General features: G+C 43.2%; 1 protein-coding gene across 3 annotated transcripts; it reads right to left on the reverse strand.

Annotated features, from left to right (window-relative positions):
* Nucleotides 1-235: 235 nt before the first annotated feature.
* On the reverse strand, nt 236-24032 carry CCDC24 (coiled-coil domain containing 24). 3 transcript variants are annotated; one of them, XM_044442503.1, is made up of 8 exons: nt 23914-24032; nt 8690-8874; nt 7027-7131; nt 5253-5342; nt 3646-3700; nt 1550-1619; nt 1238-1352; nt 236-614 (listed from the first exon to the last, which is right to left on the reverse strand). In XM_044442503.1, exons 1-8 carry the CDS (start codon nt 24010-24012, stop codon nt 236-238), a joined length of 1098 nt encoding a protein of 365 aa, XP_044298438.1. In that variant the 5' UTR covers nt 24013-24032. The 3 variants fall into 3 exon arrangements, with proteins under 3 accessions (XP_044298438.1, XP_044298430.1, XP_044298449.1); XM_044442495.1 differs by having other exon boundaries at nt 23857-24032; XM_044442514.1 differs by lacking the exon at nt 5253-5342 and having other exon boundaries at nt 23857-24032.
* Between the last annotated feature and the right edge of the window lie 775 nt (nt 24033-24807).

A 24807-nucleotide genomic window follows, 5' to 3' on the forward strand; every position in this document is an offset into this window, starting at 1 on the left:
GGCTATGGCACTAGATGTGGCTGGGAAAGGAAAGGCACAGTTGTGTTTGCAGGAGGTTTGTCTGTTCTGATGCGGGGTGATCTTGCATTTTCACTTAGGCTGGAACCCATGGCCCTAGAGGCAAGGATGGACAAAGGCAACAGCAGCCAGTAAGCCCAGTGTAAGCACGGGGGACACTGCAAGATGTGAGCAGAAAATGAGGCAACGGGAACGAGAACAGGACATTCTCTTTGCCCTAGCTAGGCCCTTTACATCTCAGCAACCTAGTGCGGGGGCAAAAGCGAGGCAGTGGGCATGGTTGTGGAGGAGGCACGGGGTGGAAGGCAGTATCCCAGCCTGATACTGCTATCCGGCAAACTGAAGCGATCTTGTCTTCCTTTGGAGGTGCTGGAATCACAGGTTTGGGCAGCTGAATGTCATTGTCCTTCCTTGCATGGTTGACCTCACCATCTTGGTTCATCTGTCCCAATCGTCCTTTTACTGAATGGCACCACTGGACTGGTACCTGATGACATAAAGGAGAAGTTTGATCTCTGGCATTCCGTGAAGGAGACACATTAGCAGCAGGACTGATTTCCCCAAAGTTTGGTCTGTTGATGGCGCCTTTTGCACAGCTGCAAAACAAAGAGAAGAGGTTACAGGGAAGCAGGAAACATTGCCCAAAGTTACTCCAAGTCATGGATGGGGAAGGTGCAGCCCTCCAGATGACAGTGGACTGCAAATCCCATCATCACCATTGGTTACAATGGATAGGTCAAATGTGTGTTGAAGTTCACTACTATCTGAAGGACCACAAATTCCCTGATCTTTCTCCAAGTAAAGCATCAAGAACAAAGAAGTCACTGCAGCAGGTCTAAAGGGTCTCCACTGGTCCTGCACTGAATCAACTCCAGAAAGCCTACTTAATAATGGCAGGAAAGCCAGAGAGGATGCAATAATAAGCCAACCTTAAACTGTGGTTGGTATTCTCTGCTACAGACTCATGTTCCTTACAGTTGTAATCTATTGCTTCATATTGCTTCAGTATTAAGTCTTTTCCTATCATGGAGGGGCCATAGCTCCGTGGTGAGGTTCATGATTTGCATGCAGAAGGGCCTTGTAACTTCAGTCTCAGGCATCTCAGGGCTACAAAGCCTCCTGCCTGAAACCCTTCAGAGTAATTGCAGCCAATCAATGCTGACCATACTAGGATAGACAGACCAGTGGTCTGACTCAGCACAAGGCAGTTTCCATGTACCTGGGCTGGTAGCTGCTACTCCCAAGTTGCTTTGGCATCAGGGAAGGACTAGGGCATGTTTTGGAGTGGCTCAGCTGCAGATCCCGCTCCATAGCACGTTTCTCTTCTTGAAGTTCTGTGGACAGAAGGTTTCTTTCAGGGAGGAGGCACAATCAAGCACAAGTACAGACTGGTGCTCACAAAGCGATCCGTCTCATTGCAAGTAACACACGCCAGCATCTGTCTCAAGAAAACAACTATAGCTACCATGATGCTTCATCCCTTCCCCACTCTTCAGCATTCCCAAGGTCATGAAACCTGAGCTCCACCTACCAGCCATGGTGGGCTCATGTGCTGCCTCTAGGAGCTCTGTGGTCTGCTGATGTGCCTCCTCCAGATGGCTCTGCAGAGCAAGGGAAACATTTACAGGAGATAAGGACACTGATATAGCTGCTCCACTGCATAATATTCCCAAAGGTGTCCAAGTCTCACTGAGAAGGATCCATGATTAGGAACCTATCCTACATGTGATATTTTACTTTTCTTCCAGTCTTCTAGCTGTCCCAGTCAACTGCAGGAAGCTGCCAGTGATGAGCAGCAGTGCATCCATCCAGCTGAAGATGTTCATTTCTTATGTCACTGGGAAATACACCAGTTTTTCACCACTACCCCAGCAGTTCTGAGAGCCAGAAAATTCTGCCACTGGGAAATACTAGTGGTGCAAAACTGGTTTTGATCAGCAGGTGCTGAAAGCAAGAGGAAGTTACTGCGACCCAGTATGATAGAGATTTTCTCAGGATGTCATACAGCTCTCTTACCATTCACACCTCAAACCATACTCAACTTCTTTATGATTTGGAAACAAAGGGAGAAATTATAGCTGTTAGAATGGTGCAAAAGCCAAACACTATTCAGCATCACTGGAACACAGGAGTTCTGGCTCATGGCCCACCCACACTCTTTTCTAACCCACTGGAAGGCCCCAGGGGTAGGACATGCCATATTGGTCTCAAGGATCAAGCTCTCAACTGTGCAGGTATGAAGGAAGAGTAATAAGGATATTCTAGGTGAAAGAAATGTTATTCTAGAAATATGGCCTACGGCAAAATACAAGCCAGTCATAGATCTGCTGTCCATGATCTGACGCAGATCTTTGAGTGCGGACAGGTTCACACGACACAAAAAGCCATGGTGTTTTATTACCATTGTAAGTCTTGTGTCATCTGAGCCCCATTGTGGCATTTTGGTGTGGTACATTTGGTCTTTAGAAGCTACAAACAGAAACAATGGTCTGTCCTATGGATCCTCCCTCCCGCGATGGCTTGTTGTGTCAGCCAAATTCCAAAAACATGACCAACTGCGGTGCCAAAGCCAGTACGAGAGAGCTGCTTAGCAAGAAAGCTTTAATGCTACTCTTGTCAAGTAGCTAGCAAGAGAGTGCCACTGACAGCTGCCATCTTGCGTGGCTGTCAGAGCCATCCCCACTCTGCGGGGCCTCCTGCCCCAAAGGTTTTCTGTGAAGCAGGAGCAGATGGTCGGCTGGGCAGCACTGCGCAAGGAGCAGCACCGCTCAGCTGATTCTCCAGCTGCCCTGAGAGAATTCCTTCATGCACACAAGCAGGGGGGAGTAAGCCTCAGTTGGGCAGCAGTTCTCAGCTGGGGGCAGCACTGCCCTGCTGATTCCTGTGCTTACCCTGTGCTCTTCTTCCTGCCTGGGAGGAAGGAGTCCCCAAACTGGCACCTGCTGAGCAAGGTGGGGGTGCTTCCCTCACAAGGAGGAATGAGCAGGAGGGATGAGCAGAGGAACCAGCTCAGGGATGCCGCTCCGTTCTGCAGCAACACCCAGCTGATTCTCATCCCTCTACTCACTGCAGGAGGAGCTTATCTCAAGTGTGTGTGCAGAGAGTGGTGGGGGAATTAGATGAACAGCCCTGCTCCTTCTCCCAAACCAGCCCAGTTAATCCACTCCCCACCCCCCGGCTGCTGCCACCACCTATTGCCTGAATGTGGATGAGGCATGTCCCTCCTGCTTCGGTGGTTCCCTTTGGAGCAGCAGGTGCGGTGCTTCCTCATCCTCTCTGCTGCGCTTCACAACATGAGTCCTGTTTGTGGAGCAGAGAATGCTTGACAGCTGTGGTGAGCCAAACGTTGCTCAAGATCACACCTGTCAAAGAGAGAAGCCTCATTCCTCCTTGCAGTGTCTCCTGGGATAATGCCTGGAGGACTGAGAGGAGATGGAGGGAGGAAGCAGTTACCATCATGAGCCTGATAGTTTGGCAGCACACCAAGGTAAAAAACTGCAAACTGTGGTAACCACTAAGAGTTGCTTGACATGTGAACCCAGCCAGTGTGTGGGATAAACACTGTACATGTGGAAAATGATGTCTCTAAGGACCCTACATCGAGGTGGGTAGGAGTTCAGCCTTTACCTGTAAATAAGGGATGCATCTTTCCAGAGCATGGCACTCCTCCTCTAGCAGGGTCCTAGAAGAAATGGGACTGCTGAGATACCCAGGCTGAGAGAGAGATTGGAAACAACCACACAAGCAACAGCCAACCTGCAGCCTTAAAAGGAAGTGGGTGTCTCCATTGCTTCCCCACATTTTCATTCCTTGGCCACTGCTAGGACTGGCAATCCAAAGGTGAATTAAATGGGAGGGTGTCCACTGTTTCTTTACATTAGCAGCTTTCCATACTTGGCTGAGATGAATGGCTCAGTTCTGAAGCACTTTCTGAAAAGGCACAAGTGTTCCTAACCAATGGCCAAGGTCTGATAGTGCTGCTCAGTCTTATCCTGTCCTTTGCTAGTTTGATTTGTCCAAGCTGATTGGCAAATTCTTCCTGGGAAGTCTTGACTCCATAGAACTTGGTGCCCAGTTATGGGGCAGAGTGCAGAAGAATCCTCACCTCATCATTAGTGTGATCCATCCTGGATGTTCAGCTGGAAACTGAAATTGTGCCTACTCTCAAAGACCACATTCCTGTATTCTGCCCTGTTTGCAGGGCCATGGCTTTGGAAGGCATCTTCTTTACCTTTTCCCAGGAGTCCCACCCTCACATTCCATAACTGTGGGGCAGAGAGATGCCTCCTCCTCTTCTTAAGTGTGTATTGAAGAAATTAAAATTTAGAACCAGTGGTACATTTCAGGGGAGGGGTTTCAGGCAGAGGTCCACAGTCCCATTCAGCAGATGGAGGGGGTACCACAAACAAAGCAAAGGCCAAAATCTAAAATTAACCAACTCTTCTAACGTTCACAAAAATCCAGTGGTGTAGTGGAGCTAGGACTTGAGATGCACTGCCAACATGTTTGATAAGCAGAAATCTAATCTGATACGATGTGCCACCTCCTTCAGAATTCCCTGAGTCAGTTTAGCTGCAACCTAACAGTAGCAGGAGGTGAGACATAAATATTCTCAGTAACAATATATAGTTGTGAACTATCCCTGTTGTAAAGCAAAGCATTTTGATGATTGGCTTAGACTTGAATAGGCACGTAAGACCCAACAGCTTTGTAAAAGACCTGGTGGAGGTGAAATCTGCTAGAATTGGTCTGTTGATATAGATTGAGAAAGCTGCCTGCATTTTAGTCCTTTTCCTTGAGGAGCATTGCTGTGGGAACCATCATGATGAGTACTTGTACTTCAAAATTTATCATTATGCCACTGATCTGCACCAACACAGAGCAAAATGGGCAGCAGCAACTGTGTGCGTGCCCACGGGAAACATGCAAGGGAAATCTTGCAAACCTCACTCTGCTCCTTCTAGTCCTCATGTTTGTGGCATAGGCTGGACTAGGAGGGAACAGAGGGGGAAACATAAAATACATCGCTGCCTGAACTCGGCTGCACACATTTTCACATGCAGCTACTCCCAGCCCTCCTCTTATCTTTAGAATGATTTTAAGCACTCTTCATCACAAAGTCTACTATTCAATGTCTTCCTGACTGACAACATGCACCTCTAAGACTCCTCTATCTCCTTCCCTCTTAAGAAAATAAAGTTGCAACAAAGATTTATTGTCTTGGAAAAACTTACCGAAGCTGTGTGGATACCTCACCAATATGGGCAATATTCAGGTTATTACAGAAGGGTCCCAAGTCATTAGCTGCTGTGGAGGGCAGTGCCCTAGGGAAACAGACCGGATGAGCGGCAAGGACCATACCACACAACCTGAGCTTTTGCTGTTCCTCATAGCTAGACAGACTTAGTGCCCACAGCCAGGCACTCTTGCACTCTGCAAAGCAGGGAATAGGACACTCACTGCAGAACCAGCTGGAGGATTTTACTTTCTATGTCCCCTCGCTCAGTGGTTTCTTGCATTCCTGGCCCCACTGCAGGGATGCCACAGGGCAGAGGATCAAAGTGAATCAGTATGCTTCTCAGAACTCAGAGCCAGTCCTGGAATTACTGGCCATCAGAGGGTGACCATCTGTCATACGGAGTAGCTATCACCATCTGGCCACACATTGGCATCTGGGCAGAAAACCATACCTAGTAGGTAAACAGCTGGTAGATAAGCAGTACTTGGGAATGACATTTAGGATGCAATCCTAAATACTAGCTAATAAGATCCATTGACTATAATGGGACAAATGTCCAAACAACATGCAGAGAATTGCAATGGAAGGGCACAATCCTATGTGTTTTTTGACAGAATAAGGGCCTACCACTATGCTGGATGAGGCATGTTGGGAGTTATAGGCCATTTTCTGCCTAAACATGCATAGGATTTCACTGCAACTCTATGTACCCTTGATACACAGGAGTTCCAGCTTCACCTCTCCTAAACAGTACTATCTCTGTATGTAGCACTGCATTATACAGGGTTAGGCCCGAGATCTTAAATCTTCAAGATAATATTTTTAAGCAAAATGAAATATGTATTTTGGAAAACAAAAACAAACATAAAAATCAGACATATAAGAAAAATGGCTAAGCAAGAGAAAACTTTTCTTATTGTTACAGAAAGTTATTACAGTGCAGTGCTACTGAGTCTGATGCAGAGGGACACACATGAGAGTTTTTAAAGTACAGCTGACTCTTAAGTCACAGCCTTCTCTAAGAAAATAGTCTCCAATTATAGAAGGAAACCTTTTAGTTCAGGAATCAGAAAAAAGTGAAAGCATTTCAAATTGGAACAAAACCAGAATTTAACATGCACATTTGGTCCCAGTAAGTTATTAGGAGAAAGGGAGGTTCAAGTATGAAAATCAGGTTGATGCAAAAGCAGGCCTGTCTGCCACTGGAGCAGAAACTACTGGTGGAACTATCTGCTCCATTCCCCTTCTACAGCCTTGCATGCACCCCCCACATTTACTTCAGAGGGTTGGGGCAGTTGCCCAGTGGGAGCAGAGCAAGGGTAAATGAGCTTGCAATACACTGGATTTAAGTCTCACTCTGTAACTTCAAAATATATTTGAGAATCTAACAAAAAAGATGGGAAGGCTTGAAATGATTATGGTGATGACAACAGCAACACAGTAGATGTCATGTTGCTCCAGTCTGAATTTCATATTACATTTAATCTGTGTTTTAAATTCCATTCAAACAGAGAGTTGAATTTAATAGTGGATTGACAGCAAAACTGCCCATAGAAAAATCAAGAACCAATCATTGCTTGGCTGCAGTGTATGGCATTCTGAGGTGTTAGCTTCTCTGCAGACAGAATCAGTCCTCAATTATAGGACTGCTTGTTGTGACAGAAAGGCCAGTCAGTGTGTGCAAGGTGTTCTGGGTAATGAGTCATCACCCAAGACTCACTGTGTGAGGTTCCTGCTTTCCCATATATAAAGCTGTTCTGAGGTCTTACCTGATGAGGGCATTGCTCTCAGATGGCCGGCCAGTGCCAACATTTGCCTTTAAAGCAAAAGTGACCACGTGTGGGCTGTATTTAGCAAGGGCACAGTCTTGGTCCCTGTAAAAAGAAGCAATGGAACCATAAGGCAGAGCTGCACGGCCGGTTTTCAGACTGGCAGGTTTGGGAATTGCTAGACCTAGGCTGATTTTACAGTTTCCCAGATCTATTCCACAATGTCCATTGGTGCCAATAAAAGGGTTTTTTTTAATCAGCTTAATCGCCATAGGGAATAATTTTCAGGGGGGATAGTAGCTGGAGTGGGAAGGGTTAACTCTCTTCTTCCCATATGCAGCAACATCATTTTCCCTGTAAAAAAATCTTCCCTGCATTAATCTCAGAAAAGAAGGTATTTCCACTGGTTTGCAATGACCTGGGGGAAGCTGCAAGTTAACTTAAAAAATTGTTTTAAGACTATTTGGATGAAAAATTAAGAATCTGGTTTTGCTTCCTGTGCAATGTAAACATATACTGGAAATTATTTCTAAATTACCATAATAGATGTCATTAGCATGTGCAGATTTGTGTCCTGTGGGCCTGTGCTCTGAATCTTTTATATACCTAGCAATATGCTCTGCTGACCGGGACAGAAGAAAGCTAGTCTGCTCTGTGATCCAGTACTGCTGCCACCTGATAAATGCAACATAGTCAAGCCAGACGAACCTTTTCAGTTGAAACAGCCACACCTTCCAGACCAGTCCATTCTGACTGGCCCATCATGGAACATTCCACTGCTTACACAGGCGCAAGAGAGGGAGCTAATCTCCAGCCAAGGGTTCCTGTAACATTTTGATGAACATCCCTTTTCCACACAGCGACATAACCCCAGCCTCAGGCTATGAAAACTGCACACAAAAGAACTGGCATGTTTGCATGGAGTGGAACTGAGGGACTGGACAAAAGGCTTGACCCCATAATATTTTAATTATGTTTTTATCCTCAGTCATGTGGTAGTATATTGTATTTATTAGCTGTTTTATATTATAAGCTGTCCAGAGATGAACCATAATGGACGGGTTATAAATACCCTAATAATAATAATAATAATGAGGAGGAGGAGGAGATAAAAAAAATAGGATGAATTATAAGTGATACAGAATCTTTCAAAGTGAAATAAAGCCCTGAACTTCTGGGGAAAAAATATAAAGCTGCATGTGAACATCAGGAGAATATTAGATCCAGCAATTTGCTTAAATGACACATCTTGCCAATCCACTATTTCTTGGGCACTGGCCATTTCAGTGATGACCTCAGTCAACTGATACTGGAAAGGCCAATTAGACTGCCTTGGGAGTGGTATTCCTTAATAAGCATCTCTGGAACGGTCATCCCGAGAGGACGAACAATACCTTTCTGGCTCCTGGTGCCTACACTGCCCTGGCCACAGATCTATCGCCATCCACATCAGTTGGAAGCTTACAGTGGAATCCTACACATGCCTACTCAGATCCCTTGTGTCCAATGGAGTATGACTACAGGCTAACAGACTCACCCTTTCCTCAGGCCTGAGGACATTCTGGTTCTCCTTGTTCCATTCCCTAAACATGCTCCTCCACAGCATCCTGGAACTAGCCCAAGTTCAGCCCTTCAGTGCCCTCCTTTCAAAACCCACTAGTACCTCCCCTCCTGAAGTGCCTTTTGCTGCAGGCCAATCAGGAGAAGGCGGATCTCCTCCCGCACCAGCTCCTTGAGGTGGGGGGGAGCAGCCAGCAAGGTCCAGCGGTCGGCTGCTTGTACAGGACTCTGCTCCAGTCTGTGGTGGTCCAACTGCAGTTCCCGATAGCATTCCAACAGGATACACACCTGCAAAAAGGAAAGGGTTAGTTTGGGTTAGAACAAGTGCATAGCCTTGGACACTTGCATCTGTCTATCATGCAACCACACACAGACACTAACCACAAGAACATTCTCTGGGTAATCTCACTCTGCTCACTCTTCACCATGCTAAATGACAAGAGGTACTCAGGCAACTTGGAAAGACAAATTACAATCCCGTTTCCCACACAACCTTCTACATCCATGCCAGCCCAAAAGGATGCCATTTCAGACCATGTCTGCAAATCCAATCAGGTGCCACTTTGCAGAAGGACATTTTTTCTTGCAATATATTACACTAACACCCCACCCTTTTCCTCTCCAAGGAACTCAAGATGGTTTCCATGATTCTCCTCTTCTCCATTTATCCTCATAACACACTGTGAGGCCAGTTAGACTAAGGGTCAGTGACTGGCCTGAAGTCAGCCGGTGAGTTTCATGGCCAAGCACAGACTAGAACTCAGATCTCCCAAGTCCCAATCCAACACTCTAAACCTGCATCACACTGGTTCTCATTTACACCAAACTAAGCAGACAAATATGATCATTCAGAAAATCTCCACCATTAAGACAAACAATGGACATGTGTGAGTCAAACCCTAGCCTAAATAATCAGTAACACAAGAGAGGAAAATTTTATTTCATGAAGACTGGAAGACTGGGGAAAGTTCTATTTTATTTTATTTAAATGTATTTATTATAGTTATATTCCACCTTTTTCCATTCAAAAAGGGTTTTTTAGAGCAGGGAAAATGTTGCCCTTAAGCATTAAAGAGAAAGAAGTCACTTTTTCACTTGGGCATTTGCACAGAAAAGCAGTAAAGGAAAAGCTCCTCATTAAGTGCTCAGATCTCAGTTTTACTACAAAACTAAAATTAGATACACTGTTTTAACCACCAAGTATGGGAAAACTCAATACCCCATTTTCCACACTCTAAAATAAACCAAGAAAGTGCTCTTGCAAAACTACAGGATCACAATGTCCTCTAAGGAACCATGAACAATTGTGCGTAAGGAATCCTGAGTGCTCATCAAATGCCTGTACAGAAAAGCTCTTAAAGGCACAATCCTGTGCAAGTTTAGGCAGGTGCTGGACACTGCAAGCCTTATTTCTGTCTAAACATGCACAGGATTGTGCCCTTAATTTGTTCGGAGAAATTGGGCAGTTTTCCTGGAGGATTTATCAATAGCTGTAGCAGCTCACAGAAATTCAGAAATTCCAGAAGAGTTGGCAAGAAGGTGCTGCATTGTGGCCGCCTGTCACTGACTCCCCATAAAAGGTACAAAGCTGAGGACATGCCAACCCCCACCACATCCATTCCCCCCCCCAATCAGGAAATCAAGGTCATGCAGCAAAAATATCCAGAGCTACAGACACAACCATGTGGGACATTTGGAGGGTGAGCAAGCTCCAGAACTCCCTTCCTGGCCCCACACATTCACGAGGGGACTGTCAGGGTACAGCTGCTGCACTGGCCAGCCTCCCAGGTAGCCTAATGGTGGGAAGGCATACGGAGAAAGGAGAGGCGGGCTGCACTGGGGCCACTTTCCTCAGGTGTGAGAGGAAGAGGTAAGAGAAAGCCAAGTGAGGGGTCTCTAAAGCGGTGGTGGGGAGGGGGAACCTGAATACTCAGCTTTGGAGAAATGGACCCCAAGCAAAGCCCTGAATATGAAGAGATGGGTAGACAGAAGGGTGTGAGCTGATCAGGTGTGTTGTCTCTGGCTTCAGGGAGAGGTTAGGCAATTACCATGTGAACAGCCTCTGGGGATGTTTACTGCTCTTCTCAGCCCCATTCCAGACCATGCTGAATAAAGGAAGGGCATGAATGGCTGGAGCAGAACAAAGGGCCTGGAACAGCATGGATTAGAGACTGGCCAAGCGTTAGGAACCAGCAGAGTGGGGAGGAGAGCACACAGGGGTCCTGCATCCAAGCGAGGAGGCAAGTGCGTCAGTTCAGGCCCCACCATAGGCCTTCAAAAAGCAGAGATGCTGTCCCTTTCACAGGATCCAAAAATGGACTCAGAAAGCAGCTGAGGAGGCTACAACGATGTGACAAACTGCAAAGGCAGACTTCCCTGTAACTCTAGACATGCTGGGCTATAGCAATGATGGCGAAACTTTTAAAGACCCTAACACTACCGTGGTGCCCACCCCTAACCCTAATACAGAGGTAAAATTCCATTGAAAAGAGGACGATTTTTGAAAAAGCTTACTTGAATAGCTTTTTCTGCACAGCTCATCTTTCTGCCCATTCTGAATGCATCGCAACCATCAAAATCATGCCAGGACACCTCATATTTCTAACCCTAACCCTAGCCGAGTACACACCACTAACCCGAAAACAGTGGTAAAGTTCCATTGAAAAGGGGGAGATTTTGAAAAAGCCTTCTTCAGTAGCTTTTTCTGCACAGCTCAACATTTCTGCCTTATCTAAAAAACGTTGAAACCAGCAACACCACACCAGGAAAACTCATTTTTCTAATACTAACCCTGCCCTGGTGCATTACCTCACCCTAAAATAGGGGTAATGTTCCATTGAAAAGAGTGCGATTTTGAAAAAGCCTCCCTTGACTAGCTTTTTCTGCATGGCTTATCATTTCTGCCCATTCTGAACACACTGCAATGATCAAAGCCATGCCAGGACACCTCGTTTTTCCAACCCTAACCCTATCCTGGTGCACTCCCTTAACCCTAATATAGGGATAAAGTTCCATTGAAAAGAGTGTGATTTTGAAAAAGCCTCCCCTGAGTAGCTTTTTCTGCACAGCTCATCATTTCTGCCCATTCTGAATGCATTTCAACCATCAAAATCATGCCAGGACCCCTTGTTTTTCTAACCCTAACCCGACTCTTTTGCACTCCCCTATCCCTAACATAGGGGTAAAGTTCCATTGAAAAGAGTGTGATTTTGAAAAAGCCTCCCCTGAGTAGCTTTTTCTGTACAGCTCCGCATTTCTGCCCATTCTGAATGCATTGCAACCATTAAAACCATGCCAGGACACCTCGTTTTTCTAACCCTAACCCTACCCAGGTGCACACCCCTAACCCTAATACGAGGTAAAATTTCATTTAAAAGAGGGCAATTTTGAAAAAGCCTCCCCTGAGTAGCATTTCATGCACAGCTCGACATTTCTGCCCATTCTGAACACATTTCAACCATCACAATCATGCCAGGACACCTCGTTCTAACCCTAACCCTACGCTAGTGCACTCCCCTAACCCTAATATAGGGGTAATGTTCCATTGAAAAGAAGGCGATTTTCAAAATGCTTATTTGAGCAGCTTTTTCTGCACAGCTCATCATTTCTGCTCATTCTGAATGCACTGCAACCATCAAAAACATGCCAGGACACCTTGCTTTTCTAACCCTATCCCTACCCCGGTGCACTCCCCTAACCCTAAGATAGGGGTAATGTTCCATTAAAAAGAGGGCAATTTTGAAAAAGCTTCCTTGCATAGCTTTTTCTGCACAGCTCATCTTTCTGCCCATTCTGAATGCACTGCAACCATCAAAATCATGCCAGGACACCTCGTTGTTCTAACCCTAACCCTACCCTGGTATACACCCCAACCCGAAAATAGTGGTAAACTTCCATTGAAAGGGGGCGATTTTGAAAAAACCTTCTTCAGTAGCTTTTTCTGCACAGCTCAACGTTTCCACCCTATCTAAACACATTGAAACCATCAATACCATACCAGGAAAACTCATTTTTCTAACACTAGCCCTGCCCTGGTGCATTACCTCACCCTAAAATAGGGGTAATGTTCCATTGAAAAAGTGCTATTTTGAAAAGGCCTCCCTTGAGTAGCTTTTCTGCACAGCTTGACATTTCTGCCCATTCTAAACACAATGCAACAATCAAAACCATACCAGGGCACCTTGTTTTTTTAACCCTAACCCTACGCTGGTGCACTCCCCTAACCCTAATATAGGGGTAATGTTCCATTGAAAAGAGGGTGGTTTTAAAATCCTTACTTGAGTAGCTTTTTCTGCACAGCTCATTATTTCTGCCCATTCTGAACACATTTCAACCATAAAAATCATGCCAGGACACCTCGTTTTTCTAACCCTATCCCTACCCTGGTGCACTCCCCTAACCCTAATATAGGGGTAATGTTCCATTGAAAAGAGGGTGGTTTTAAAATCCTTACTTGAGTAGCTTTTTCTGCACAGCTCATTATTTCTGCCCATTCTGAACACATTTCAACCATAAAAATCATGCCAGGACACCTCGTTTTTCTAACCCTATCCCTACCCTGGTGCACTCCCCTAACCCTAATACGGGGTAAAATTTCATTTAAAAGAGGGCAATTTTGAAAAAGCCTCCCTTGAGTAGCTTTTCCTGCACAGCTCAACATTTCTGCCCATTCTGAACAAAGATCAACCATCAAAATCATGCCAGGACACCTCGCTCTTCTAACGCTAACCCAACCCTGGTGCACTCCCTAACCCTAATATAGGGGTATCGTTCCAATCAAAAGAGTGTGATTTTGACTTTCAAGATGGTGTCAGAACGACACGGACGTGATTAATGGAGCTTCTGTTATCACACCGGTATTGCTCGGTAGTGAGTTGTGGGAGACTCATCTAAGCCCTGTAGGGGCGAAGACAGATTGCCTGGCATCTTTTCTTCTAGTTGGTGTAGGACAGCAATCCTATATCTACTGGAAGAGATTCAGGCATTTCTCAATTGGGCAATACAGGGGGTTTTCTTAGCCCCTGCCAGTTCTCGACATCTGATGGATTAATTAGCTTACTTTAGCCAGATAAGCATCAGACAGTTGGTAAGCATTCTTACTTCTTTTCGCAATATTACCCATGGAAAAGCTGTACTTGTTTATAATTGACTTAGAAGAAAGAGAAAGCCCTCTCGAAGTTTTTTAAGCGGCAACTGACCTACGAGAGAATGTGAAGACTCTTATCTGAATTGAAGCCGAAGAGAAAGATTTTTCTTCTAATCTCTCTAAGGGCAAAGGCAAAATGAATAATTGCTATGGAACTAAATCAAAGGATAGAAGATTAGAAGTTGAAGCATACACTTTGGATGCCTGTTTGGACTTCTGCCAAGGCTAACTGGACACCAGCCAGGAAAGTTTTTGTTACGTGGTGTTTCCTCTCTACTGTGATGACTTTCTGGTGAGCATTTTTACTTTCTCTTACTTACTTTCTTTTTGCAATATTACCTGTGGAAAAATTATATCTGTTGATAACTGGCATAAAGAAGAAAAAAGCCCCTAATTTGCCGGTGGCCATTTTTTTGGCCAGCTTTCAATCTTCCTGGGTCTGACAACATTTTTTCATTTTTAAATAGCCTTTTGCCTTTTAAATAGCCTTTGCTGCCACCCGGTGGCTATCAGAATTATTGTAAGCTACTTTCATTTTCTCTCTCTCTCTCTCTCTCTCTCTCTTTTCTCTCTCTCTTTTTCCCTCCTTTTTCTTTTCGTATATTGAAATTTCTCTGGTGAACAACTTCCATCATGAGGAAAACTCAGCCCTTCTCAGCACCTTCCTCAGTGGGTCAGAGTCCAATTCATCAGCCTAAAACAGAAGACGTTGCAAAAAGCTTAATGGCGATACAGGCGGCTTTAACAACTTTGCAAGCATCTCAAGAGGTGATGTCAATACGGCTGGAAAGCTTATCAAATGAGCAAAAAGGGCGACTTGACAAATTAGATAACTCTATTAGAGAGGTGACAACTCAATTATCTGATGTCCGACTTAAAGCGGAACAGAATACACAAAAAATACAACAAGTATGTGAAAAATTGGAGACAGTAGATAAAGAAATATATTTAATTAAGCAAACAAATAAGTCAACATGGGACTCAATGGCTACATTAGAGATGGAGAAGGCATCTTATTATCTAAGATTTCAGAATATACCTGAAGAGAAAAATGAGGACCTCCGAGAGATCATAACTGTCATGTTGGCGGAGCTTTTAGAAATCAAGAACGAAGTCATGGGTATGGGAATTGATCTTGTTTTTAGGGTCAACTCCTCTTATACCAGAAAAAATAAACTTTCGAGAGAAGTCCATGTCAAATTTGCTCTAAGGTCTATAAGAGATAATGTTTTGAAGGCCGTACAGGAGAAGCTGTTAAAGAGAGATGATCATCAGGAGGTGACAGTCCTGAAACAAATTACATGGAGGATTAGAGAGGGAAGAAAGAAATATTGATTCCTTACTACAAAATTGATCAAGAAAGAGATTATCTTAAGTGGCTAACACCAGAAGGAATATTTTTTACATGGAACTCTGTAAGATATAAATTGGATTCAATTCTTAAAGCACAAGAGTTCTATGAAAAATTTAGAGTTATGCTAGAAGAGGAGGATCCTGTCATCTCTAAAGAAGGAGAAAGAGGTGCCGAAGCAATGGAAATAACAGCGTACCACTCTGAAGAAGGAGAAATACTGAAGGCTGATTCACAACAAGAAGTACAGACTCTGGACTCAAAGGTGGGGAAAAAAGGTAGAATTTTAAAGGCAAAGAATAAGTAAATAATTTTATTAAATATGGCTCTTAAAAAGGAAGGGAAAATTGAATTGCTCTCTTTAAATGTTAATGGACTAAATGGACCATCTAAGAGAAGAAGGATTTTTGCTCAACTTCAAAAATAAAAATTAGATATATTTGTCTACAAGAAACACATATTAAGAAACAATATGTTAAACTTCTGGAATGTTCAAATCTGGGAAAATTGTTCGTATCTTCTACATCGCAAAAGAAAAGAGGTTTAGCACTGTATGTTAAAGAAAAATTGGACCCTAAATATATTCTTGCTGATGAGGATGGTAGGATCTTGATGGTAGAAATTACAATTAAACTTAAAATGGTGCTCTTAGTGGCAATATATGCACCAAATGACCATCAGGAAACTTTTTATCAAAAACTACATATGATACTTTTACAAGTGGACTATCAGTCTATGTGTGTAATGGGCGATTTTAATGCAATTGTGAATAAGGGAATCGATTACAAGAGTGAAAGTAAGGGAAAAAAGGGGTAGGAGGATGCTTCTAAAGTCTTGTTCCAACTTGATCGAAGAATTCAGATAGATAGATGCCTGGAGGCATAAAAACCCATCTTCGGCCAACTATTCTTTTTACTCAAACAGACATAGGTCACGGTCTAGAATTGATATGGTTTGGATAACTCCAGACTTAATGCCAGATCTGATAGAAGCTGTAATGGAGACAAATGTCTGGGCGGATCATAATCCTGTATTTATATCATTGAAAGGAGCTGCAAGGACGCCCAGATGGAGTCTAGATAAAGCGTTACTAAAAGATAAAAAATTTATAGAAGAGATAAGCAAAGAGATGCAAATATTCTTTCAAATAAACAAAGCGGAAGAAACTTCTTTACAGAATGTCTGGGATACAGCTAAAGCCTATGTCAGGGGACATAATAACCTACTCAGCAAAAATAAAGAAAAATTAAAAGCAAGAGCGAGCAACATTAGTAGAAGAATTGAGGAAACGGGAACAAGAACTGCAGGCGGATCCAATAAAAAGAAATCTTAAGGTCCAAATGAATATTTTAAAGCACAAAGTGAATCTCTTGGATACAACTGAACTTACCAAGCAAATGAAATTGGCTAAACAGAATTTTTTTGAAAATGCTAATAAATCAGGGAGATGGCTAGCATATAAAGAAAAAAAAGGAAGAGAGAAGAGATTGATTTCGAAACTGAAAGATGGAGAAGGACGACTACAGGTACAAAATACACAAATTAAGAAAATAGCTGAAGATTTTTTTGCAAGGTTATACCGGGAGGAGGAGTTTTTGATCGAGAAGGTAAAACAATACATTCGAAAGGGAGATTTACCAAAATTACCAGAAAAGTATCAAAAAATATTGAATCAAGAAGTAACAACTATGGAAATAACAGAGGCAATCATGCGACAAAAGAACTATAAAACCCCTGGTCCCGATGGGCTACCAGCTGAATTTTACAAATCTTTTGAGGGAATTTTTTGCTTCCTTTCTCAAAGACATATGTAATGAAGCATTGTTAACTGCTAAAATACCAGATACCTGGACAGAGGCAAATATCACATTAATACCGAAAGAAGATATGGACTTAACACAGATTCAAAATTACAGACCCATATCATTATTAAATGTGGACTATAAAATTTTTGCATCTATATTGGCAGAAAGGTTGAAGAAGTTTTTAATAGACTTTATTCATCCATACCAAAATGGTTTTCTGCCTAAAAGACAAATGAAGAACAATCTGAGGACTATTTTGGATATCCTAGAATACTATGAGACACACACGGAAAAATCAATGGCTCTACTGTTTTTAGATGCCCAGAAAGCCTTTGATAATGTTAATTGGCAATTCATGATGCAACAGATGGACCAAATGGAGTTTGGGGAAAAATTTATGAATGCGCTATCAAGCATCTATCAAAGACAATCAGCCAGGATTTTAATTAATGGAGAATGTACAAGGGCTATAGAGATACAAAAGGGTACAAGGCAAGGATGCCCGCTGTCACCCCTGCTGTTCATACTGACTTTAGCGGTCTTGAATAGAAATATTAGGGATGACGAGGACATTAAAGGTACTAAAATTAGAGATGAAAAGTATAAATTGCAAGCATTCACAGATGATTTGGTCTTTATAATAGAGGAACCTTTTGTAACAATCCCTAAACTTTTACAACGGATTGAAGAATATGGTGAGGTTACGGGGATGAAAATAAGGAAAAAACTAAACTTTTAGTTAAAAATCTTATGCAAGATCAGAAAAAAAGACTCCAAGAACAAGTGGACTTGCAGAATGTCAAAAGGGTTAAATACTTGGGAATCTATCTTACAGGGAAATGCACAACTTGGAAAGAAGACAATTATGATAAATTATTGAAGGATATTAAAGGTGAACTGGAAGGATGGGCCAATTTGCAACTGTCTTTGATGGGAAGAGTTGCACTGGTTAAAATGAATATACTACCAAAACTTTTGTTTTTGTTCCAAATGATTCCCATAAAAATTGATAAAATTTTTTTGAGGATTTAAATTTTCAAATTTTGAGATTTATTTGCAGAAAAAAGAAAGCAAGGATTAAACTGAAAATGCTTCAGGAAACCAAAAAGAATGGGGGTTTTGGTTTACCGGATTGGATGTTGTACTATCAAGCATCTGTTTTAACATGGCTAAAAGAATGGATAACCTTGAGAAATAAGAGAATTTTGTATCTTGAAGGACATGATTTGCAAGTGGGTTGGCACGCTTATATGTGGTATGAGAAGGTTAAGCCTCATGGGACTTTTTTAAGTCACTTTATTAGAAGATCATTAATGTCAGTGTGGGAAAAGCTAAAGTCAAAATTGTATAATAAGTTACCAAGGTGGCTTTCACCTATGGAAGCTTTTGTGTATCCAAATGTATTGAATTTTGAAGGGATCATAAGATATGATGATATTTTGGATAAGGATGTAGGCCTGAACCTAGATCAAGAAATACAAGAACAGGGACTCAATATCTCGTGGTGGTATAAGGTGCAGATGCAATCAAGATATGCTAAAGATTGTAAAATATGGCGGTTTTATAAAGACCTAACAGCCTTTGATCAAGTGATGTTAAAAACAGATGAGAAAATGATTAAAAGAATTTATGAGTTCCTGCTTGACAGGAAAATGGAAGGGGAACAGGTTAAGGAAACTATGATAACATGGGCACAAAATTTTGGATATAATATTGAATTAGAAAAGTGGCAAAAGTTATGGAGAGAAATATTAAGGTAACTTTAGCAACTTCGTATAAAGAGAATTTATATAAAATATTTTATAGAAGGTATTTGTCGCCAAATCGGTTAGCTAAAATGTTGCCAAATATGTCAAACAGATGTTGGAAATGTAAACATAATGTGGGTACTTTTTACCATATGTGGTGGACTTGTGAATATGTGAAAAAGTATTGGATTAAAATACATAAATGGCTTGAGGAAATGCTACAAAAACCCTTAGCTTTTAAACCTGAAATTTTCTTGTTAGGTATTGTACTGGAAAATATTAGCAAACAAGAAATGTATTTGATACTACATTTAATCACAGCAGCAAGGATTGCGCTTGCACAATACTGGAAGAGTGAGGAACTACCCACTGAGAAACTGATTTTAAAAAAGATTCTGGACTGTGCAGAAATGGACAGATTGACTCTATTATTGAAGGAGAAAGAAGATACTGACTTCTATCAAACTTGGGACCTTTTTCACGAGTGGCTGTAGAAATGAGACTTGGCTTAGATTTAAAGATGTCTTTAAATTTTTAGAAATCAATTTGAATTTGATTATAGAATGTTTAAAAGATATGTTCTAGGGGGCTGACAAAGTACGTCCGAAGAATTTGATGATTGTTTTTTTAGTTTTTAGTTTAAAATCTTAATTAAAAATGTGCAAAAAAAGAAAAGAAAGAGTGTGATTTTGAAAAACCCTCTCGAGAAGCTTTTCTGCCCAGCTCATCATTTCTGCCCATTCTGAACATATTGCAACCATCAAAATCATGCCAGGACACCTCTTTTTTCTAACCCTAACCCTATCCTTTGCACTCCCGTAACCCTACTATAGGGATAAAGTTCCATTAAAAAGAGGGCGATTTTGAAAAAGCTTACTTGAGTAGCTTTTTCTGCATAGCTCATCATTTCTGCCTATTCTGAATGCATTGCAACCATTAAAACTATAGCAGGACACTTCGTATTTCCAACCCTAACCCTACCATGGTGCACTCCTCTAACACTAATATAGGAGTAAATTTCCATAGAAAATAGGGCAATTTTGAAAAAGCCTTCCTGAAGTAGCTTTTTCTGCCCAGCTCATTATTTCTGCCCATTCTGAACACATTGCAACCATCAATACCATGCCAGGACTCCTCGTTTATCTACCCCTAACCCTTCCCTGCTGCACTCCCCTAACCCTACTACAGGGGTAAAGTTCCATTGTTGTTGTGGGGATAAGATGGAGGAGGAGAAATGATGTAAGCTGCCTTGAGCCCTTTGTAGGAAAAAGGCAGGCTATAAATTGAAATTGAAAAAATTGAAAAAGAGGGCGATTTTGGAAAAGCTTACTTGATTAGTTTTTTCTGCACAGCTCATCATTTCTGCCCATTCTGAATGCATTACAACCATTAAAACCATACCAGGACACCTCGTTTTTCTAACCCTAACCCTACCCTGGTACACACCCATGACACTAATACAGGAGTAAAATACCATTCAACAGAGAGCAATGTTGAAAACGCCTCCCCAGAGTAGCTTTTCCTGCACAGCTCGACATTTCTGCCCACTCTGAACACATTTAAACCATCACAATCATGCCAGGACACCTCGTTGTTCTAACCCTAACCCTACGCTGGTGCACTCCCCTAACCCTAATATAGGGGTAAAGTTCCATTGAAAAGAGTGTGATTTTGAGAAACCCTCCATGGAGTAGCTTTTCTGCACAGCTCATTATTTTGGCCCATTCTGAACACATTTCAACCATCAAAACCATACCAGGACACCTCATTTTTCCAACCCTAACCCTACCCTGGTGTACTCCTTTAACTCAAATATAGGGTAAAGGTCCATTAAAAAGAGGGCATATTTCAAAAAGCCTTCCTCGAGTAGCTGTTTCTCTACTGCTCATCATTTCTGCCCATTCTAAACACATTCAAAACATCAAAATCATGCCAGGGCACCTCGTTTCTGTCACTCTAGCCCCACCCTTCTTCACACCGCAACCGTAGTATAGGGCTTAAGTTTCATTGAAATGAGAGGGAATTGGAAAATCCTTCCTAGAGTGGCTGTTTCTGCACAGCTCGACATTTCTGCCAATTCTAAACACATTCCAACCATCAAAGTCATGCCAGGGCACCTCATATTTCTAACCATAACCCACTGATGGTGAACCTGTTAGAGACCAAATGCCCCAACTGCAACCCAAAACCCACTTATTTATTGCAAAGTGCCAACACTGCAGTCCAACCTGAAAACATAGTTTTTAGTTTAGAAAAAACATCTCACAGCCAGTTCAAGCAAATATATATACTGTGGTAACTTGGCTCACGAACGCTTTAGTTCACGACCAAATCGGGTCGCAAACAAAAATTTCATGAAAATTTTGACTTAGGTCGCAAACTCTACTTTGTGTTGCGGCCGCAATCGCAGCCTCTACCCACCGCACCACCGAGTGGGGAGATGGCCGCTATCGTGCTTGGGGTGGGGGGGGGTGGCCAAGATCATGCCTTTCATTCCTGTAGGAGCGCGTCCATGATTGCATCCATCTTTCCTGCAAGAGTGCAACCATGATCTCGGGTATCTCCCCTGCCAGCACGATTGCACCCGTCTCCCCTCCCACCCCGAGCGCACCCCCGTTCTCACCCATCTCTCCTCCTTCAGGGCACTGGGATGACGGGTGCCTGCACGGATGACAGGGATGATCGCGGTCGTGCTGGGGGTGGCGGGGATATGGCCGCACTTGTGCTCAGGGTGGGGTGGGAAGATGGCCGCAATCTTTGTTGTTCCTTTTCACTTTGCTTTACATTTTTCTGATAAAAAAAATAGTTACAGAACTGATTATCCTTATTTACATTGAACCTTATGGGGAAATTTGACTTGGCTCACGACCAATTTGGCTCATGACCAGAGTCCTGAAGCAGATTAAGATCATGAGCCAAGGTACCACTGTATATTCTTGGCAGTGCACTGACCGGCCATGCAAATGCTCAGATGAGTCATGGCTAATGAGTCGTGGCTTGTAACGTCTGACGCCGCTACTCCTTTCCATGCATTCGTATGGCCCCTATGTGCGCTGTTACCTGATGTTCGGCTGCTGGGATGATGCTGGGGCAAAACTTGGCTTGCGTGCCATCAGAGAGGACTCCGCGTGCCTGCTGTGGCACACGTGCCATAGATTTACCACCACTGGGCTACAGCCTTCATCACCTCCTGCCAGCACAGCCACTGACTTCATCATGCAAGAGGATTATCCTACATTATTTTTAGAAAATGCATGCTGAAAATGACATGGCACACATGTGCGCAGGAGTGGGGAAGGTAGGACAGTCCTTAATGAAAAGCACAATCCTCACCCTTTTGCTCAAAACATTTCCGTCTCATCACAGCCCCCTTGTAGCCTTTTAAAAGTAGTCAGTGAGGAGGCACTGCAGAAACAGGGGACTTTTGCACCCTAGCCTCTTGGAATTAGTGGAATGCTTGCAGCAAAAGTGCCAATTCTGCCACAAGAACACAACGAGGGAGTCAGCAGCACACTGCACCTTCTGCCCACATACACATGAAATGTATGTTTCGTATCTTATGGTGTACACAAGGTTGGCTTATGCTGATACCATTTAAAATAATCTTTCTTGAACAAGCTCAAATGTTTCTTAAGTAATTTTAAAAAGCAACATGCCCTTTATCATTTTTTTCAGGAATGTGTTGATTTTGAAGACTGTGCATGGCAGAAAGCAAAACAATGTTCACTGGTACTGCTGAGAGACATTTCTTTAGAGCCAATGATATGCTTCTGGCTGTACAGAATACAAAATGACTGAATCCTCCCAAGGCAAGGATAAGTAATCAAGAACCAAGAATAAGGAATGAGGTCCAGACTAGAAAATCACAAGGCAATAGAGGAGCAGCCAGTAAGGAATGCTTTATCTGAACAGGGGGAGTGATGAGGGAGGTTCTGATAAGAGGAAATGGCTGCTCCAAGCATAGGGAATAGCAGACAGACAAGGAGTTTTGAGGAAAAAACTGATCAAGAATTGCTTGACAGCAGGTGTGAGTAACCTGTAGCCCATGGACTGCTCTGGAACCCAGGGAAGACCTGCCCACTTTTCCCTACAGCCCAGCTGATCAGTGGGGTTGCCAGGAAAAGGCTGCTGTTCTGGTGCAGTGCTGCTATTCACAGTGCCAGAATCACACCACCACTCAGGGTCACTACAGAACTAAAGGAGCCTTTAGCTTCTCCACCCTCAGTAACTCCAGCTAAGTGAGGATACCTGCCTCCCTGCTGCTGTGTAGGGAGGACTGACACAGGCCTAGTGATGGGCAAAAGAGTTCTGAAGAAAACATAAAGGGTAAGCTTTGAAGGAAAGCCAGCAAGGATGCATTTGCAACATGGCAAGGACTAAGAGACACAAATGTGTCCAATATTAGAAAACAAGTTAGAGATGCAGAACTGAACTAGCACATTAGTCAAGCTAGTTTCTTATTTGATTTACAAATACATAAAGTGCAAAAACCAGCCTGAGCATCATTTGTACCAATGACTTAATTACAACATCACAGGTCACAGCAGAAACCCATGTTTGTATTATAGTTTTTAGACTGTATTTGCCCAGAAGATTAGACATAAATTTCAATCATAATAGTACTTATACTAGTGACAGTATAATACTATTTAATACTTAATAGTAAATAATAGTGCTTAGTAATACAAGATTGCACATTGTGGAAATATGGCATCATATACACAAAGGTTAGCAAAACTGTAGCATTTTATAGTCTGGAAATTAAAAACAAAATACACCAAGGATATGGTACCTGTCTATACATTTGCAGACAGAACACTAGCCAAGGGCTCATAACATTAAAAGTTATGAGCCCTTGGCTAATGATGGTGCTTTTGTACAAATCTTTGTCCTCTTGGTCATATAGAAAACCAAATATAAAATCAATGGAAGGTGTGATCATCACAGCATGTGTGTTGTGCATGGATGTGCTATGCCTCTAGACTCAAGGGGTGATCCTATCAGTTCATCGAGACTCTTTGCCACAACTGGTGCAGTCTCTTTAGCTCTATGTACGTTTTGATGCTTCATTTCAATATCACTTTGGCACCAGCAATTACTAAACTACTTGTTTAGAGTGGCATGATTTTGTTACTGTTTGTGCATGACTTCAGAGAAAAAAGAAAAAAGAAAGACACACAAGTCTGTGTCACACATTGGTGCAGTATCCCTGTACCTAACCTCAGCATGAAGTTCCAAGCTCCGTTCCACAGTATCAGCACCCAACATAGCTTTCACCTCGAGCCTCTCACTGGGTGCCAATCGTTCTTCTATCATCCTCCAGAGCGAGCACACTGGCTGCATGGACTCCCCAGATGCACCCGGCAAGGGCAACATGGAGGCACTGCTCAATTCCAGCACAACAGTTTGATCCTCTAAAAGGAGAAAGAGAGATGGTGCAGATGAGACAGCAAACGGAAAGTGCAGAGGACCCCACCAGCCGTGCATGGCATGTTACTCTCCCACGGATTATTTCCAGATCGTCCACAGCAAGAGGCGGGTGACGAAGGACACATATATCCAGAAGGCCTTGCTAAGTCCCATTAATCCGGGTAGCTAGGAAGCATGGTGCCGATTTCTCACTCCCAAAGCGTGCCCATCTACCTTTTCGGATCCACTCACCGCTGCAGCACCCATGATCTCCCCTTCCTTTGACCCGCCTACCAACCGCCCCAGCAGGCCTAGCTCTTCCCCAGATATTTCACCCCCGTCCCGCCACTCTTTCGTCCGCAGATCCACATGCACTACTCTGAGCCCTTACATGCAGCGCCGGCAGGAGAAAGGAGGGCGAGTGGGAACCGGCCGCGACGAGCCTCCTTCTCCCCAAGTCCTCATCCCCTCGCGCCGCCGCCTGCTCTCACGAACATAAACTCACCGTCTCCATAGAAACGCTCCACCCCGTCCCTCGGAACCCGCGCCTCTTAAAGGAGCCGCACCCAGGAGGCTGACAGTGTGGAGAAAGGAACCCCGGGAAAGCGAGTGGCAAAGCTGTCGGAATTAGTGCGTTACACGCGCGTGCACGTGTGTCTGTGTATAAAATATGTAGGGCGGGTCCCACCGCACCTAAGGTTTGACAACACAATTGATCAACTTCTTCCGCGGTCGGTCAATGTTTGTAGGAAAGAAAAGGGG

Source organism: Varanus komodoensis, unplaced genomic scaffold (assembly GCF_004798865.1).
Source record: "Varanus komodoensis strain SLA01 unplaced genomic scaffold, ASM479886v1 scaffold1, whole genome shotgun sequence".
NCBI lineage: Eukaryota > Metazoa > Chordata > Lepidosauria > Squamata > Varanidae > Varanus > Varanus komodoensis.

Coding starts and splice junctions, on each gene's coding strand:
- CCDC24 (XM_044442495.1), bottom strand. CDS start 24,012: ATGTTGCCCTTGCCGGGTGCATCTGGGGAGTCCATGCAGCCAGTGTGC. Junction 7,132..8,689: donor AAGGCACTTCAGGAGGGGAG/GTACTAGTGGGT, acceptor TTCTTTTTACAG/GGACCAAGACTGTGCCCTTG. Junction 3,701..5,252: donor GAGGTATCCACACAGCTTCG/GTAAGTTTTTCC, acceptor CATTTCTTCTAG/GACCCTGCTAGAGGAGGAGT.